Raw genomic sequence first — 15,785 nt, forward strand, 5'->3', positions numbered from 1 at the left:
TTAATTGTTGTTAAAGCTGGAAAATAACGATTTTGTTCCTATGTTATACGTAAAAAGCAGTCTGAAGAAATAATATATCTATAGCTGTTATTTTGTTGTTGTACCAAAGGCTATATAGTCAGCAGCAATCAGCATAATGAGAAGCACGCTTATTGCGGTGCTGCCGCTGTGCCTGTGTCTCGATACACATATTTAAATAAAAAACAGTTGCAAACTTACATTTAGTGCAGTGTATAACTAATGTAAAACTACACCAGGTTTCGGGCAGTTTACTTGTGGAATAAGATGTGTTTTTGAATTTTAAAGTTGCTTTTCAACTGCGTTGATTAAAATTGAATTCTTACTTTCTTAAGGATCGCAAACCATGATTTCTTCAGGAAATATTCCACGTGGTCCGTACAGGGCTACCAAACTGGTAATGTCTCTTTATTATTAGGGTATTCTTACAATCCTACTATAGCATTATTTAATATTTATAGCAAGCATGTTAAAATTTTTATTTATACATTTACATATGCTAAGACTAATATATATATAGCAAAGTATTGATAGCATGAACGCTAAACTAGTTTTAATTTCCCTTAGCAAATACATATTGTTTTATATTATTAAATTTATATTACTGTGCTATTTATAGTGTTATTAAAATTCTTTTATTTAATATTCACAACCGTGCATGTTGCTTCATGATTTATGACATAGCATGTTTTGTATGCTCACTGCTGAGTGCTTGGCAGTTGTGCCTTGTTTACTAAAACAATATTTGTTTTCATTAACCTATAAAAATATAGCTATATAACTGAACTGCAATAGAAAATAAGCCTAAATGCTTACTGTGCCAAACTAACATTATCGTAATAATAGTCTCCATAACCCTTTGGGCCAATGCAAACTTATTTAACCATAATGATTTTGGGGCTAAGTTTTGACGGTTGTGGCCTCTCTCAAAATGAAAGTTAAAACCTTGTTTTTTTGTTATGGCTGCGCCACTAATCATGCTCAATGCTCACGATTGCAAAATTTGCAGTGGAATGAAGTTGTACGCTTGTTTCGTGCTGGCATGCCAGTTAGAAAGCACCGTTACATGTTAAAAAGTTTCCCCAACTCATTCTCCGCTTCTGAGGCTGTGGATTGGCTACATAGCTTGCTGCGTGTCAACAAAAACTTTGGTCCAAGCGTAAGTTATATCTCAAGTTTTTTATGCAGAAGTGGTGGTTAGATTACCGAAAACTTTAATGAGAATGCCGATGTTGAAAGTTTTAAACACAATTTTCAACAAAAGACATTTTACCAAAAAGATGCTTTATGGTTTGTCAAAAAAGTATGTAAATTTTATTAATAGTATTTTAATGCCCATTTGTTTTGCAATGTATTTGATTAACGATTTTTTTAGTGATACTTACATTGTATTTGTATTAGTTCTCTTCTAATTGTTTAAGTTTTCTTTATTTGGTACAGGTTACCCGAACTCAAACAATCCAGCTACTAAAAAAGTTTCTTAAAAACCACATCATTGAAGATGTGCATGGAAAGTGGGGGAGTGAGGATTTCTCTGATAATAACCAACTGTTTAGGTGAGTTTAACATTTCATTGTTTTTAGTAGGCTATCAAATAATCTGTACTGACCAGTGCCAGTTATATTTATACTATTGTTTATTGTCTCTAATGCTGTAATTGTTAAAGGACTGATAGCATCTGTGTCCCTTTTACCACAGCTACTTTTGTAGGATAAAACTATGGGTTTATTTTGCAATTTGTGTGTTGTCTAGATTTTAATTAGCAGGTGCTGTGCTTTTGAAAATCTCGTCAGCCTCCTTTTGTTACTGCAGATGTTTTTGTTTGCCATCTCTCCCTATGATATACGACTTTTCTATAGTTACAATTAGAGTAATTATTTTTCACTTCTATTTTATTTTGCACTTTCTTCTAGAACGGAAAAAGTATTATCAAACCCCCAACCCATAATTACTACTGAACTAGAGATTTTATGAGCGAAAAATTGGTTTGGTAATGTCTGTTTATTTCAATTTCAGGTTTCACACAGAGCTCTCCCCATCCAAAAAGTTGAGAACTCCATTAAAACAATTAAACAGCGAGAACACGAATGCTAATGTTCGTAAAAGTAAAAGTTTCAAGGACGAGATGTTGCTTGTGAAGGGAGGAAAGAAGATGGTAAGATATATTTGTTAAATGTTTGGTATAAATTTGGTAGTGTAATGCTCATGCAAGAATATTTGTATTTGATTTGTGTTTAATGAAAATTCAGTACTGGTTGTTATTTGGGCTGTGCCAAAAAAACTGTTTACATATTTATATTAAGTTTTGATAAATAATAATGGTTCTTTAACTTATTTTTCTTAAATGTTTATATTAGTTACCATTAAAACCTAGTAATAAGAGTTATAATACAACTCTTGAAGATGCTAATTACATAATCACCACTTGCAACCATCTTTAAAGCGCTTCTGTTAACACTGTAATTATTTTCTAAAACCCTATTTATAAAACTTGTAAGCAGTAATTATCTGCCTGTTCAATTTGTTTCTCATTTGATAACAGAACACCATGCTGACAACTGGTGTAGCCAAGGATTTATTTGCACAGAGTACAGATACTATGGGTGTAGGAAAAATGGAAAACTTGTGGAAGGATTCTCTGGTTTACCGGTAAGTGTCTTGTGTTAAAGTTTTTTGTAATTAGTTTGTAGGGCATAGCCTGAATATTTTCGGAATTATTCTTAGAAGCCAAAGGCACATATATATATATTATAGAACTTGAAAATATAAATAAAAACAACTTCTATATTTGTTTACATATTATTATTATATACAGACAGATTTTTTTTCAAGAAATTAAAGTATAAACTTAATTACATTAGGAAAATTCTTGGGATGTGCCAAAAAATGTGAACTTAAAATGATGTCATAAATTTACATGTAATGTTTCCGAGGTAACAGACTAGACAGCAATGTTACATCCATGCTTTTCCTTAGCTTGAAGAAAGTGCTTCATCTGGCTGAGATAAATGACATCATGCCAGACATACAAGCAGAGCACATATCCTATAACACAGATAAAGTTGGCCCATCTGGAGTGGTAACAGTTGATCCAGCAGACGATATACCATGTTGGATACTTAGTGCAATGAAATGTTTATCTAACTGGCCACACAGCACTGATTCTGGCTTGCCCTGTTATGAAGGTAGGTACCATTTGTTGTATTTTATTTGATTTTATGTGGGTGAGATCCTGCAGAGTGGTATGTCATGGCTCCTAGAATTTAGGCCAGGATTAGCTCATTACCCCAATCTGGGGGAGACATTGAAAAATGAAGTTTTATCATAATCATACACAAACTCAGGGAACCTGAATAATTAACGTCAAAATTCGAAAAATATATAGTAGGTGGGGGAAGATGGGACATCTTTTCATTCCATTTTTTCGTCCCATTTTGTAGTATACAAAGAACATTCAAAGAATTAAGGTGTCCAGTTTTCCCCCACCCTACTGTACTCTAATCCTGTTTGTTTGTTTGTATAAACGCATAACAGCATGGCTAAAGCTGTTTAGGCTTAAGCTGGCACTCCCATTTTTGCCTATTGTGTAAATCGTAATATATAAGTTTTGCCAACATTACTAAAACTAAAAGTGTTATGTCAAGTTTTTTTCCTATTTTATAAATAAATGTCATTTTTCCTCCAGGGTTTGAGAAAGATGTGTTCAAGGCCGTTGTTGATTATTTTCATTCTTTCCCTGAACCCCTTCTAACATTCACATTCTATGAGTTGTTTACTACAGTGCTGGTAAGGTGTGAACTACTGGATGAAATGTGCACGGGTGCCACTCATACTGTAGCTGTGCAAGGTATTTTTATTCTCATTATTCCAGTGTACTTTTGTTATTTTTTTCAACAGTTGGCTTCAGGTTTGTGTGTGCCAACATTTTTAACACTACTGTATTTTTTGTATAATTAAATAGTATATATACCACTTATACAAATATTTCTTCAACCAGCATTTAAGGTTATAACAATGGGATTACTTGCGGTGTCTTAGAAAACTTCGATTTCATGTCTGAATGTACTTGGTCCACAAATGAGACTAACTTTACTTTGTGCTAAATTTCAAGAGAAAGAAAGTCTTGTACGTCGTGATGAAATAAGTAAGATACATAAGCAACTGATGCAAGCGCAGATGAGACACGAAAATCTTGCTCTTAGAAGAGAGAGGTCCTCCAGAGGGAAGAGGAAGAAGCAGCTTGTTTATGATGAAAGTAAGTTCGATGTTATTTCTTTGTGTTACAGTACAAAGAATTGGTATAGGCCTAGATATTAAGCTTAAAACTTTGGTGCTAAAACATTGCTGTGAAAAAGTTAGTGTAACAGGTCCCAACGTTACGCCTTTGCATCTTACTACAAATCCCCAAATCCTGTACTAAAGCATTGATACAAACTTAGACTAAATCTCCATTTTTTTACAGATGTTTCATCTAGTGAGAAAAACAACAACACTTCTTCAAGGTCAATTTATATGAAGAATCCAGTTCGATCTGGTTTAACTGGTCGTAACCAGTTTAGAAGCGTGCAGAATCTTGATGTACTGAATGAGGTGGAAATGGAAACCATGAACAGGTATTTTAATTAATTGTATGTTATGTATATTGAGTATTGCAAAGCATTATATTATTCTAGGTGGTAAAGTCATGTATTTAACAAAATTGTACTGTGTTAAAATTATTGCTTTAGGGGATTTTTTTTACAATTTTTGATGGTACAATTTAAACTAATCCAACATTCACAATAAGGTAATTTAATGTAATTATTTCTTAATATCTTTTATAATTTTCTTCATTTTTTTCTTACAGCTCATACATGAAGCCATCATTAAGCCAGCAGTCAATATATGTGAGTAACAACAACATAAACACTGAGTTTCATCAAATAGTGGAGAGTGAGAGTGAGATGGACAACAATAACCAATTCTTGGCCGGTAATTTAAACATTTTTTATTCTACTTTTTTTTAAATGTGATAAATTCCGCGAATGTGAACCTGGTCTTGTTCTTATATATTCTTGTGTGACGATTCCTGTACAAAGAAATACAGTCAGGATCCGGTGCCACTAAAACGTAACAGACAAAAATCAAGCCCTGCAAATTGTATAATATAACGACATATATTTCGCCTAAATGTCATCATCAGTCTCTCATTCTAATAAAAAAAAGATAAAATAAAATTAATTCTAATTATGTATGGTACATTGGTGTAAGAGTTACATATTTCTGATCAAATATATCCTTAAGAAAAAGTTTTTAAAGTTTAATTAACTATTTACTAATTAGGCTCTGTAAATTGCTTAAAATTTTGATTCCTTGTGTAAAAGCAAAGTATATGTTGAACTAAACTACTTTATTTTCCAGGTGACTGGGCCACGCCCAATGATCCAACCTTAAACGGTGACGTGTTTTCTTCTGTTGAGGATTTACTCGTCAACATGTCACATACCATGCGTAGTGAACTAGAACTCAATCTCATGGCAGAAGATGCCCCACCTTCTGTGGCTTCTGCACTCGACGGTGCCACGCAAAGAAGCCATGACTCCTGGCACCCAGGGCCTTCAGCACTTGATGGTGCCACACAAAGAAGCCGTGACTCCTGGCAGCTGAAGAAGCCACGGTGTTCTAAAGAAGACACGGCACCTCTTTTAGGAGAGGATTCTTACACCGTGATGATGCCACCAGTCACCACATATGAAGGCAGAGGTGTTGGTATGGATATGAACTATAGGAGCTTGCCAAGGAATAAACAAATCAAATGTGTGGACACATCTCTACAAACCAGTAAGTTGCTAAATAGTGTTTTTTTTTACACATTTTAAAAAGATGACAGTTTTGACAGTATTGTTTTCTAAATAAATAGTAGTAAAAATAGGTTCTTCCAGTTTTTAAGACACTGGACTTATTTCAAACCCCCTTTTTTTACCAAAAAATAAAAATTTAACCCTCCTCCTCCCCTCCCCTTATTTTTTGGGCTGCGCCACTATATACAGCAGCCACTCTAACGGCTAACGGCCACTCCTTTCCACAGAACAACCTTACAAGTCTGAGCTTTACAAATGCAAGTCACAATCCAGTATAATAGCTCGTCGTGAGGTCCCACCTTCACCTGACCCTGCTACACAACCAGCTGATGTAAACCGGATAAAAACCAGGTTAATGCGGTTACCGTACGTATCAGAAAGTCAGAGTGGAAGTTGTTTATCTCGACGTAACAGCATGCAGCATGTAAGGACTTACGTCAACACTCAACAATGGAGCAGGTTGGTGACATCATTATCTTAATTATCCTATAATGCAGTTTGACATTCTGTTACTTCTGCTACCAGGCATAATATAAATATTGTTTTTACCGCTTATCTGGTATAAAACGTAGTGATTTTTTACTATTTTTGAGGTTTTGTCTGCCAATCGGCAAGACTTCGTCAGAAAATAGTAATACAATACGTTTTTCATACCAGATTATGCCCGGTAGCAGAAGAAACAGAATATTTAGGTTTTACAAATTGTAACTGTAATAAATATGTTGCTGGATAGCGGACAAAACGTTGGAAATAAACTATCTTTTTATACCAAATGAGCCTTAAAGTCAAATTCCATCTCTCTCCACAGATCCCACAACAACTTATCGCAGCTCCAACCACAGTCGGTTGCCGTTGACGACAGCAAGCGCAACAACAGAAAGAGTTGGTCACATGACACACCTGTGAAGAGCGTGGCATCAAAAATCCGAGAGTTTGAAGTTGAACCAGCTTCACCACTAAGTGATGCACTAAACCTCGCTAAGCGACAACTATCTATTATAGGTTGGTGGATTTATGTCCGTTATATATTAATATAAAAAAATTGTGGGTGCATATGTGTCTCGTTTTTTACTTTTCTTAACATCTTGAGGGGTGAAGGAATTGCTAAAGTGCAGTTACACTTGTTTATAGGTAGTTAGGTAGTAACCTTATACTACTATTAAGAGTGTTGGGCATAATATTTGGCATGGCTTATAGTTGTAAGTCATAGGGAACTTCATTAATTAATGTGGGAATGAAATACTTTGACTCCACCGGTTTATGTATGCACCTAACAGCAGGGTAAAAACTGTTTTAAAGTTTTCTTTGTTAGTTTATTCACCAAATTATATTATTACCCATAGAAACAAACTCAAAGGAGCAGAAACATCTTCAGGAAGCTTTCCAACTTTGCCTCCTTCTTCTACCACCTGCTAATCGGAGGTTTGTGTTTTAATTTCACTTATTTTATTTGAGAACAAATGAAAAAACAAGGGCGGTTTCGTTTCAACTCGTGTTATACGAAAACAAATAAAAACATAGGCCATTTTCCCCAGCAGTTTAATCTATAGATTTATATTTTATTCTATATGGGCCAGGTTCTGTTACTCCCGCATCATGCCACTCAATGGATCCTTGGATCCAGGAATGGCCCATTTCCCAAATACAGTATATATAAAATATGGAAATCATTAAATCAATAATATTCTGAAATACCCAAATATTCAATGATGTGGATTCCTGATCTAAATGTGCTTAAACTTCCATAGAAAACTTCATCTTTTGCTCCGCATGATGACAAAGATAATTTCCAACCCTCATCTTATTTCAATTGATGATAAAATTTCTACAAGAGCTTTGGTGAGATCATCGTTTCTTGATTTTTCATAAAAATGAGAGCTTTTGTTCATATAAAAATTTGCATCACGGATATATATTCATATTGTGATTGGACATAATAATGATTTTTCATAAAACAGATAATTCCTGAATTAGCTTTATTTATCACATGATTTCATGATCATTTTGTGATTGCTTTCATATGAACAAATACTTCATAAAATATTAAACTTTTTCATTGCATTATCTTATCTCATTATTATTACATTGAAAGTCATGATCAATTTATGTCATGATCAAATTATTTTATGATCAAATTGTGATTCTTTTGTGATCCCCCTCACATGAACCCATATCTCCACAGCTGGTGGATAAATTCACGGATTGTGTGATTCGCTCCAGTGAATGTGATCCTATGAGCAGGGACCTCCGTGAAAGAGTTTTCATCTTCCTCCTTGATCATTCATCATCTGTATTCATCGTTCACGAAGGTTTGAAAACAGAAGTTTTAGAAAAAGAAAAAAATGTGGATGTTTCAACCAAGGTAAAATGTTATTTCTCTATTTTTATTTTGTATAAAATAAAAATTGTTTGTATAAATAAATAAAAAAAGTCAATAATAGTTAAAATTTATAAGTGATTTTTGTTTTAAAGTTTGTTCAATTAATTTATTTTGGTAAATATACCTTTAACATGCACAGTTATTGTCCTACAAGATTATTTTATGTTCTTTAAGTTGTAATTATTTTCAGATTCCTGAAAAACTGACTCATGATAAAAGAAAAAATCTGAAACGTCAATACACGTTCTGCAAACAGGTACACTTTGCTGTTCCATTTATTTTAAATTCTGTACATTACGAATCTATTACATTGTATAGGTTACAAATGATGAATATGAACGCCATGTTAGCGAAACTAGACAAGCACTGGTGGAACTACTTAGTGGTATCGTGTCTAATCAAAACCTGGATGTCAAAGAAAAACGGAAGAAACTTAAACAGGTATTATGGTACATTGTTTATTACAGTTCGCCTTAACTTTCGCAACCGGCAATATTGTTTCTATACTTTATCTGATAAGAGTACAGAGCATACATTTCATTTTTTATAAAACTTGAGTTGCTATCATTGTGGGCAGGTAAGTCCCTGGAAAGACAAGTAATTGCAATTTCTGTGTGAAACAGAACACCCGCGTTGTAACGACCGTCTTTCCCTGTGAGGTTAAAAAAAAGTTACATTCACTCTGCAACAAACCTAAACACAGCTTTATCGTTTAGTTTCAGAAATCCTACCCTGAGATATTCCGGTCTCGTTTCCCTGATGGAATGCCACCACTAGAGGTCACCAAACAAAGGAGGCAACCTTTACTCACTGGCGCCCTCAATAGACTAAGAAATTTACGGTAAGAAAAAAAAGTGTGGGGATTTTTTAGTTTTCTAATTTTAACATTCACTTATTAACAGGTTGTAAATATTTGTGTTTCTGCCATTCCTGTGACACCAGCACCTATTAATTTCCTTGTGTTTCCACTTCAAAATCACCGTGTGCATCACTGCTGTATATTTCTTCCTCCCAAGCACCGTTTGGCATCACTGTCTCAAATCACGGCACAACAAATACGAACTGTACAAAGTACAGCGCGTGTGTATTGGCACATTCTATATAAGCGGTCGTTTTTATACTGCTAAATTTGTATCAGCCAAGCTGGTTAATTTTAAATCCTGTCGTTCGTATTACCTTGTTCATTAGCTGTAGCGCTCGCGTGTTTTTCGATCTAAATGAAATAAATCATTAATTGTGAATTAAACTAATTTAAAAGACATTTTTCTTTTTTGGGATTTTTGGAATAGGATGAAACAGTGTTGTAGACACATATATAACCACGGAAAAAATTGCTTCGTGACTGGAAAATTGCATACGTGGTAACTCGTAAGCTGGCACGAGGTGTAAAACAGAGCAGTCCTATTATAACGACTGTTGTTTTCCAGCAAAGCGAGCGTAAAGCAAGTTACATTCATTCATTTAATAAGTCTACGCTACATTCGCACATGAGTAAAGTATAAGCTTGGCCAAACAACAGGAACTGTTTCGGTAAAATGATATCGAATACTTTTGAAAGATCTTTATTATTATAAAGATATTCCAACAGAAAATAATAGTTTTGCCAACATTGGATTTGCCTTCCCATTAAGGATCTAAAAGTTTCCTTCTTTATTTTAGTAGGGTGGGGGAAGATGGGACACCTTTTCGTTTAGTTTTTCTCTTTCCATTTGGTAGTAAACAAAGAACATTCAATGAGTAATAAAACCGTATCTTCACGACTTCCACAGACCGTTGTCAATTGTTTAAAACACGACCAGGCTATTTGGATATTATGTGTTAAAGATGTCCCATCTTCCCCCACTCTACTATATAAACTCTTACGCACCAGTTAAACGCATAAACTACATAAACAACAACCATGTAACTTCCTTATCGCGGTTTTGTATTACTGTCACTATACAACTAGCCTTACCCCAAGGCAATATACAATTTATGACGATGGTTAATTTTGGCCTCTATGATTTTAGGCCACCAACCAGAAATATTGAGGCACATGAAAATCTAAAAGTCTGTTCATATTCAGAAATTAAAAGGCGTCGCTGTTTAGTCCTAACTAGTTTAGAAAATAAAGCTTAATATTTTCCGTTTGGCCATCATTTTTTAAATGGATCTTTCGGTAAATAACGTAAGCTTTATTGTACCGACGTTTCGTCTGCCATTGAACTTGTATTTTATACTAGAAAAGTAACTTCAAAAATTGTATATGATTCTAAAAGTTTGGAAATCCCTGATAGCAACAGCAGCAGAAGTTCGCACATATTTAAAAACTTTTTCCAAATGGATTTTAATTTGAACTTTGAGAAACCTCTTTTGCAAAAAAGCGGGGCACGTTTATTGTTACGTCATATCCTGTTATGATGTCATCACCTGCAAACATTTTTACAAGCGCTGTTTGCAGCTACAGCTTAGTGTCAGGTTTCTGCAAGAGTATAACACCGTATTAGAAACCTTATAGATTTGATAACCTTGAACTGCTGATATACTTAGCACACCAGGTGCTTAGCAGCGTATTTATTACGGCAGTTTCAGAGAATTGAGTTAGCCTGTAGGCCCTTGGGGTAACAGTCGTTATGTTAATTTATTTATGTATTACACCAACAGCAAAACACTCATTACATACATCTAGCTATAGATAAGTGCCAAGCAAAACTTGTAGATTAAAATGCAATTTAGAGTCGTGATTGTATCGATGTTGTTATGCCTGGTCGGGAATTTTTCGCTGGTGGTGTCAGCAGAAAATTGTTCTGTCGCTTTTTACCCTCTTACTGCGTGCATGGAAAACGGAGAACGGTGAGTCGCCCACACGAGTTTGTGTGAAGTGAGAGCAACGAAAGTTGGTATAACTCGGATGTTCTGTTGCACACACCTCGTGCCCGTATGCAACTTTGTTCTATCAAAATTTTAACAGTTTTTTTTTATGTTTTTAGGGCAAGCTACGTTCAGTTTGAAGGTTGTGATTTTTCTACGAGTCGTGTTCGACATGCATGGCTTGGTATCATTCCGCTCAATGGAGCAATCTCATCCAAGCGTAGCAAAAGAAGCGTGGTCACGTGGACCGAGATTAGAATATCACGTGAGTGAAATTATAGGATCCATGAAATTAGAATCAGAACACCCGGTTTATATAACCTAAACACCCGTATTATAACGACCGTCGGTGACCTCGCGAGTTAAAATCAGTTCTTTATTCATCCTAAAAACTTAAGTTTAAATTTTTAAACATTAATTGTGCCGTGTTCCATTCAAACTGTTTAAGCTGTTCCTCATATCAAGTTTAGAACAAAATATGTAATGTCCCTTATATTGCAGGGCAGATAACTCAAACAGGTCGCATGACGGTCTTCTACACCAAAGACGGCAGCGCATTACAAGGAATGCAAATGGTTATCCCAAGGTGTACGGAGAGATAAGTACGATGTCGATCGTTGGGCCCCCCACATACTTTCTCAACATCGAACTTTAAATATATTTCTTTTTCATTCGATTTGCCATATGTCGTACTGCAGGACATGATGGATACCGTTATCACATCGTATCCCATATTTCCTAATTTTGTTTTTACAAATTAAAAATGATATTTTAAAGTCGTGAGGATACGGTTATAATAATTCTGTAAATATTCTTTGTTTACTCGCAACCTTGGATATAGCTGTGTGATTTATCCTTGCTTTTTTTCTTGTATTTTAGTCTCTTTGTTACATTAAAGTACCGCGTTATTTGTTATGATTAAAGCAATAAATAAAATGCGTTACATTTACATGCTTCTTCGGCAAGAATAGTCTATATTTGTAAGACGTTGCGGCGCGACATAGTATTGTACTAAAGTCAGGTGTTAGCCATAAAGTTACATAACTGGTAAACCGTACACCGGGCACGAGGTGTATGGAACAGAACAAACAAACAATAAATAAAACATAATCCCTACAAAGTAACATACGCGGTAACTCTTAAGCGGACATCAGGTGTAAAAAAACAAAACACCCGTGTTATTACGAGTGGCGTAGCCTCTTCACTAGCGGTAAAAAATCACATGCATTCATTTAAATATCAGGATATTCGAATATTATGTGCTAAAGGTGTCCCATCTCCTCCCCACCCTACTATATATCATATCCATTAATGTAAATTCGTGTTAACATTTATTTTTAAATAAATTTCATAGGAAGGCCAGCAATCATTAAAAGTTAGTTTCTTTGCTGAACAATAAACGACTTTCCCCGAAAAAGTGTGCCAGCTTACGGGTTACACACGTTGTTAAACCTTCGTTAATTTCAACACGTTCTCGTTATCTGGCTCCAGCCTAAAATCTAATAAAATTTTGGTCATTTTAGCCTGGCAGAATATGCCAATTAATCGACCAACTAACGACCCATAAACTATTTTGCGCAACTTCTATTTTCTATTTTGCGCAGATCGTCGCTTTGCCTTAAACGTGCAGTCAACTTCACGAGATTCTCACACGGTCCAGTTGAAATGCAGGGATCGTGCGTTCGTGTTCGTTTATCGTGAACTTTAATGCAATCTTCAATTTGCAGTAAACAGCCAACATCACGAAAACGATTAACTCCTAGAGAAGCTATATTAAAACTCATGGCTGTAAAAACTTGTGTTTATAAGACCGTTGGTGGTTTGTATATACAGATCCCACTTGTATAGCATTATTGTTTAGTTGATGTTGTACGTGCTTAAACTTAGTTGTATTGTTTTAGTAGCAATGGCAATGTCTGTATCAGCGCAAATAACACTTTGCAGGAAGAATTATAGTAGGATAATATTATAGTAGGGTGGGGAAAGTTGGAACACATTTTACCTCTATTTTCTCGCCCAATGTGGTAGTAAACAAGGAACTTTCAAAGAATTTTAAAACTATATGCTCAAGACTCCCATAAAACGTTGTTAATTGTTCAAAACACGATCAGGATATTCGGATATTATGCGCCAATAAAGGTGTCCCATCTTCCCTCATCCGATCTTTGCCGAAATCTTACGTATAATAAACTAAAAGTCGCATTTTTTGTGGAAGGGTAATTGACATCGTATAATATTCAAGAAAATAAAAGTTTCATATGATATTGCAATTGTTTTATATTTAACGAAAATAATTTGTTGAATTTCGTTTCAGATTTGCAACTCTTATAAAAATCTTCAGCACTATGGTGATTACATTACATTCGTTACCTGCTAGCCCTCCCGGCCGATGCGTGGTCACCACTCTACACGTTTTGGGGCTTGAGTTTGAAGAGAAACATATTAACTCAATCGCAAAAGAGCACAAGAAGCCAGCGTTCTTGGCGATGAATCCACGAGGTTGTTTTCCAGTTTTAACAGATGGCGACTTTATAATCGCAGAAAGGTAAATGTTTTATTTGAATGACGATGCCATTTAGTCAAAATATATACAGTAGGGTGGGAAAAGATGGGACACCTTTTAACTCTATATCCTCGTCCCACTTGGTAACATTCAAAGAATTATAAAACCGTATCCTGACGACTTCCATAGACCGTTGTTAATTGTTTAAAACACGATCCGGATATTTAGAAATTATGTGCCAAAGTTGTCCTATCTTCCCCACCCTACTATATATATCTTATAGAGTAAACAATTCGTTGGATTTGTTATATTTTTTCCAGAAACGCATTTCGGGACACTTTATCTCACACACTGACGTACAGTGTATAATCTATGCACTTGGGAGTCTTTTAATCAGCATAGTTTCATTTTCAGCTTCGCGATCGCCATGTACCTATGCAACAAATATGAGAAGGGAGAGAACAGACTTTATCCGCTTCAGCCTGAAGTGAGAGGAAAAGTTGATCAGCTTTTGTTCGTTGGAAGCGTTTTATATGATGCGGCGCTTCAGTATTTGGTATGTTTGCATATATTTTCTCTTTATTTTTTTCACCCATAACGACTCCAAACATTTCCCGAGGTCCCTATTTAAGGTGCTTGTTATTTTTATATTGTAAATATATAGTACGGTGGGGAAAGATGGGACACCATTACCTTTTATTTTCTCGTCCCATTTGCATGGTAGTAAACAAAGAACATTTAAAGAATTATAAAACCGTATTCTCACGACTACAGACCGTTTGGTAATTTTTTAAAATACGATCAGGATATTTGAATATTATGTGCTAAAGATGTTCCGTCTTTCCCCACCCTGCTATATATTTTTTCACCTATAACGGTGGCGAACTCTTGATGCTCGAGGCCCTTTTCAAGATTTCTGGTAATTTTACAGAACTTTTGTATTACATAAGAAATAAAATTGGCCGACATTATCAAATTTCATAATTACGAATTGTAACGAATTGCAATTTAATTTTGCCTAATTCAAGGTTGAATATTATTTAATCATAATAACTACTCATGATTATCCAATTAAACTGCAAATGTATAAACGTGACAGGTTTGCATAATTAACTTGGAAATAACTCAACTATTTATATTTCTAGAACCTTCTTGGTGTAATATACGATGGTGGGGTAATGGCGCCAGAAAAGTTACCAGGTGTTTATCATGCGCTGGGACTTTGTGAAGCTTTTCTGCAAGGCGACTTCATGGTTGGTGATCATATTACACTGGCAGGTAGAAAATAATTGCAAACTTGTATTGTTATAGTAGTGCGGGAGAATACGGGACACCTTTTCATTATTTTTTTCTGCCCATTTGATAATAAACTATTTTTTTAAGAATTATAAAACCGTATCCTCATCACGACTTCCATCGACTGTCGTTAGTTGTTCACAACACGATCCGAATATTTGGATCCTTCAAATCTTCTTATCGCGTTTGAAGAAATTAACAACGGTTAATGTGAGTCGTGAGGATACGGTTTTATAATTCTTTTAAATTCCTTTGTTTACTACCAAATGGGTCAAAAAATATAATAAAAAAGTTTCCCATCTCCCCCTACCCTACTATAAGTTTAATTGTTTTCACCTATTGTTTTTTTACATTCCTAGATATATTCATGTCGTGTGGATTGTATTTATTGGATCTCGTTGACTTTAACGATTACGGAGCTTACCCGAAAACTGTGGCTTGGTTGAAACGAGTAAGGAATTGGTCTTATTTTAAAACAGCGAACGATGAAGGGATGAAGGAACTGGAGAATATATATAGACCACTACTTGCCAAGAACACTCAAAATAGATCTTCATAAAAAAGGAATTAAATATTGTAAAGATTTTAACTCTTAACCATTTCTTCATTCGTGTTAATGTGCAATGTGTTAGTTTATAAAGTTGTAAATTTGTACAAAATATTAATACAAAAAAACAAGGAACATTTGTGGAATATTTGAAGGAACATATTTGCAATATTAGAGCAGGTATTCAGTGAAACACGGACTGGGACAGAAGGTTTTACTAGGTTTGGTACAATTTTTTTATATTTTGTCAATGTTTAATTCATGTTTGGTTCCAATTTTTTATATATGTTATCCAGATTTTTTCATGTTTAGTCCAATTTCTTTTTTATATTTTATCCATGTTTGTCGAAA

General features: G+C 34.8%; 1 protein-coding gene across 4 annotated transcripts; it reads left to right on the forward strand.

Annotated features, from left to right (window-relative positions):
• Positions 1–42: 42 nt before the first annotated feature.
• LOC100187488 (DEP domain-containing protein 1B) lies at positions 43–15,555 on the forward strand. 4 transcript variants are annotated; one of them, XM_026834716.1, is made up of 24 exons: positions 43–415; positions 1,028–1,177; positions 1,459–1,574; positions 2,035–2,173; positions 2,561–2,667; positions 2,995–3,203; positions 3,704–3,865; positions 4,130–4,273; positions 4,481–4,631; positions 4,865–4,989; positions 5,419–5,570; positions 5,625–5,838; positions 6,086–6,317; positions 6,667–6,860; positions 7,202–7,280; positions 7,607–7,697; positions 8,041–8,220; positions 8,429–8,494; positions 8,557–8,679; positions 8,955–9,079; positions 13,403–13,633; positions 14,006–14,147; positions 14,737–14,869; positions 15,247–15,555. In XM_026834716.1, the coding sequence occupies exons 1-24, from the start codon at positions 365–367 to the stop codon at positions 15,444–15,446; spliced, it is 3,516 nt and encodes a 1,171-aa protein (XP_026690517.1). In that variant the 5' UTR covers positions 43–364; the 3' UTR covers positions 15,447–15,555. The 4 variants fall into 4 exon arrangements, with proteins under 4 accessions (XP_026690517.1, XP_002131345.2, XP_018667694.1 ...); XM_002131309.5 differs by having other exon boundaries at positions 45–415; positions 5,419–5,838; XM_018812149.2 differs by lacking the exons at positions 13,403–13,633; positions 14,006–14,147; positions 14,737–14,869; positions 15,247–15,555 and adding exons at positions 11,208–11,353; positions 11,590–12,037 and having other exon boundaries at positions 57–415; positions 5,419–5,838.
• Positions 15,556–15,785: the final 230 nt, after the last annotated feature.

The sequence above is a fragment of the Ciona intestinalis genome, chromosome 5, assembly GCF_000224145.3.
Source record: "Ciona intestinalis chromosome 5, KH, whole genome shotgun sequence".
Taxonomy (NCBI): Eukaryota; Metazoa; Chordata; class Ascidiacea; order Phlebobranchia; family Cionidae; genus Ciona; species Ciona intestinalis.

Coding starts and splice junctions, on each gene's coding strand:
- LOC100187488 (XM_002131309.5), top strand. CDS start 365: ATGATTTCTTCAGGAAATATTCCACGTGGTCCGTACAGGGCTACCAAA. Junction 5,839..6,085: donor GGACACATCTCTACAAACCA/GTAAGTTGCTAA, acceptor TCCTTTCCACAG/AACAACCTTACAAGTCTGAG. Junction 6,318..6,666: donor AACACTCAACAATGGAGCAG/GTTGGTGACATC, acceptor CTCTCTCCACAG/ATCCCACAACAACTTATCGC.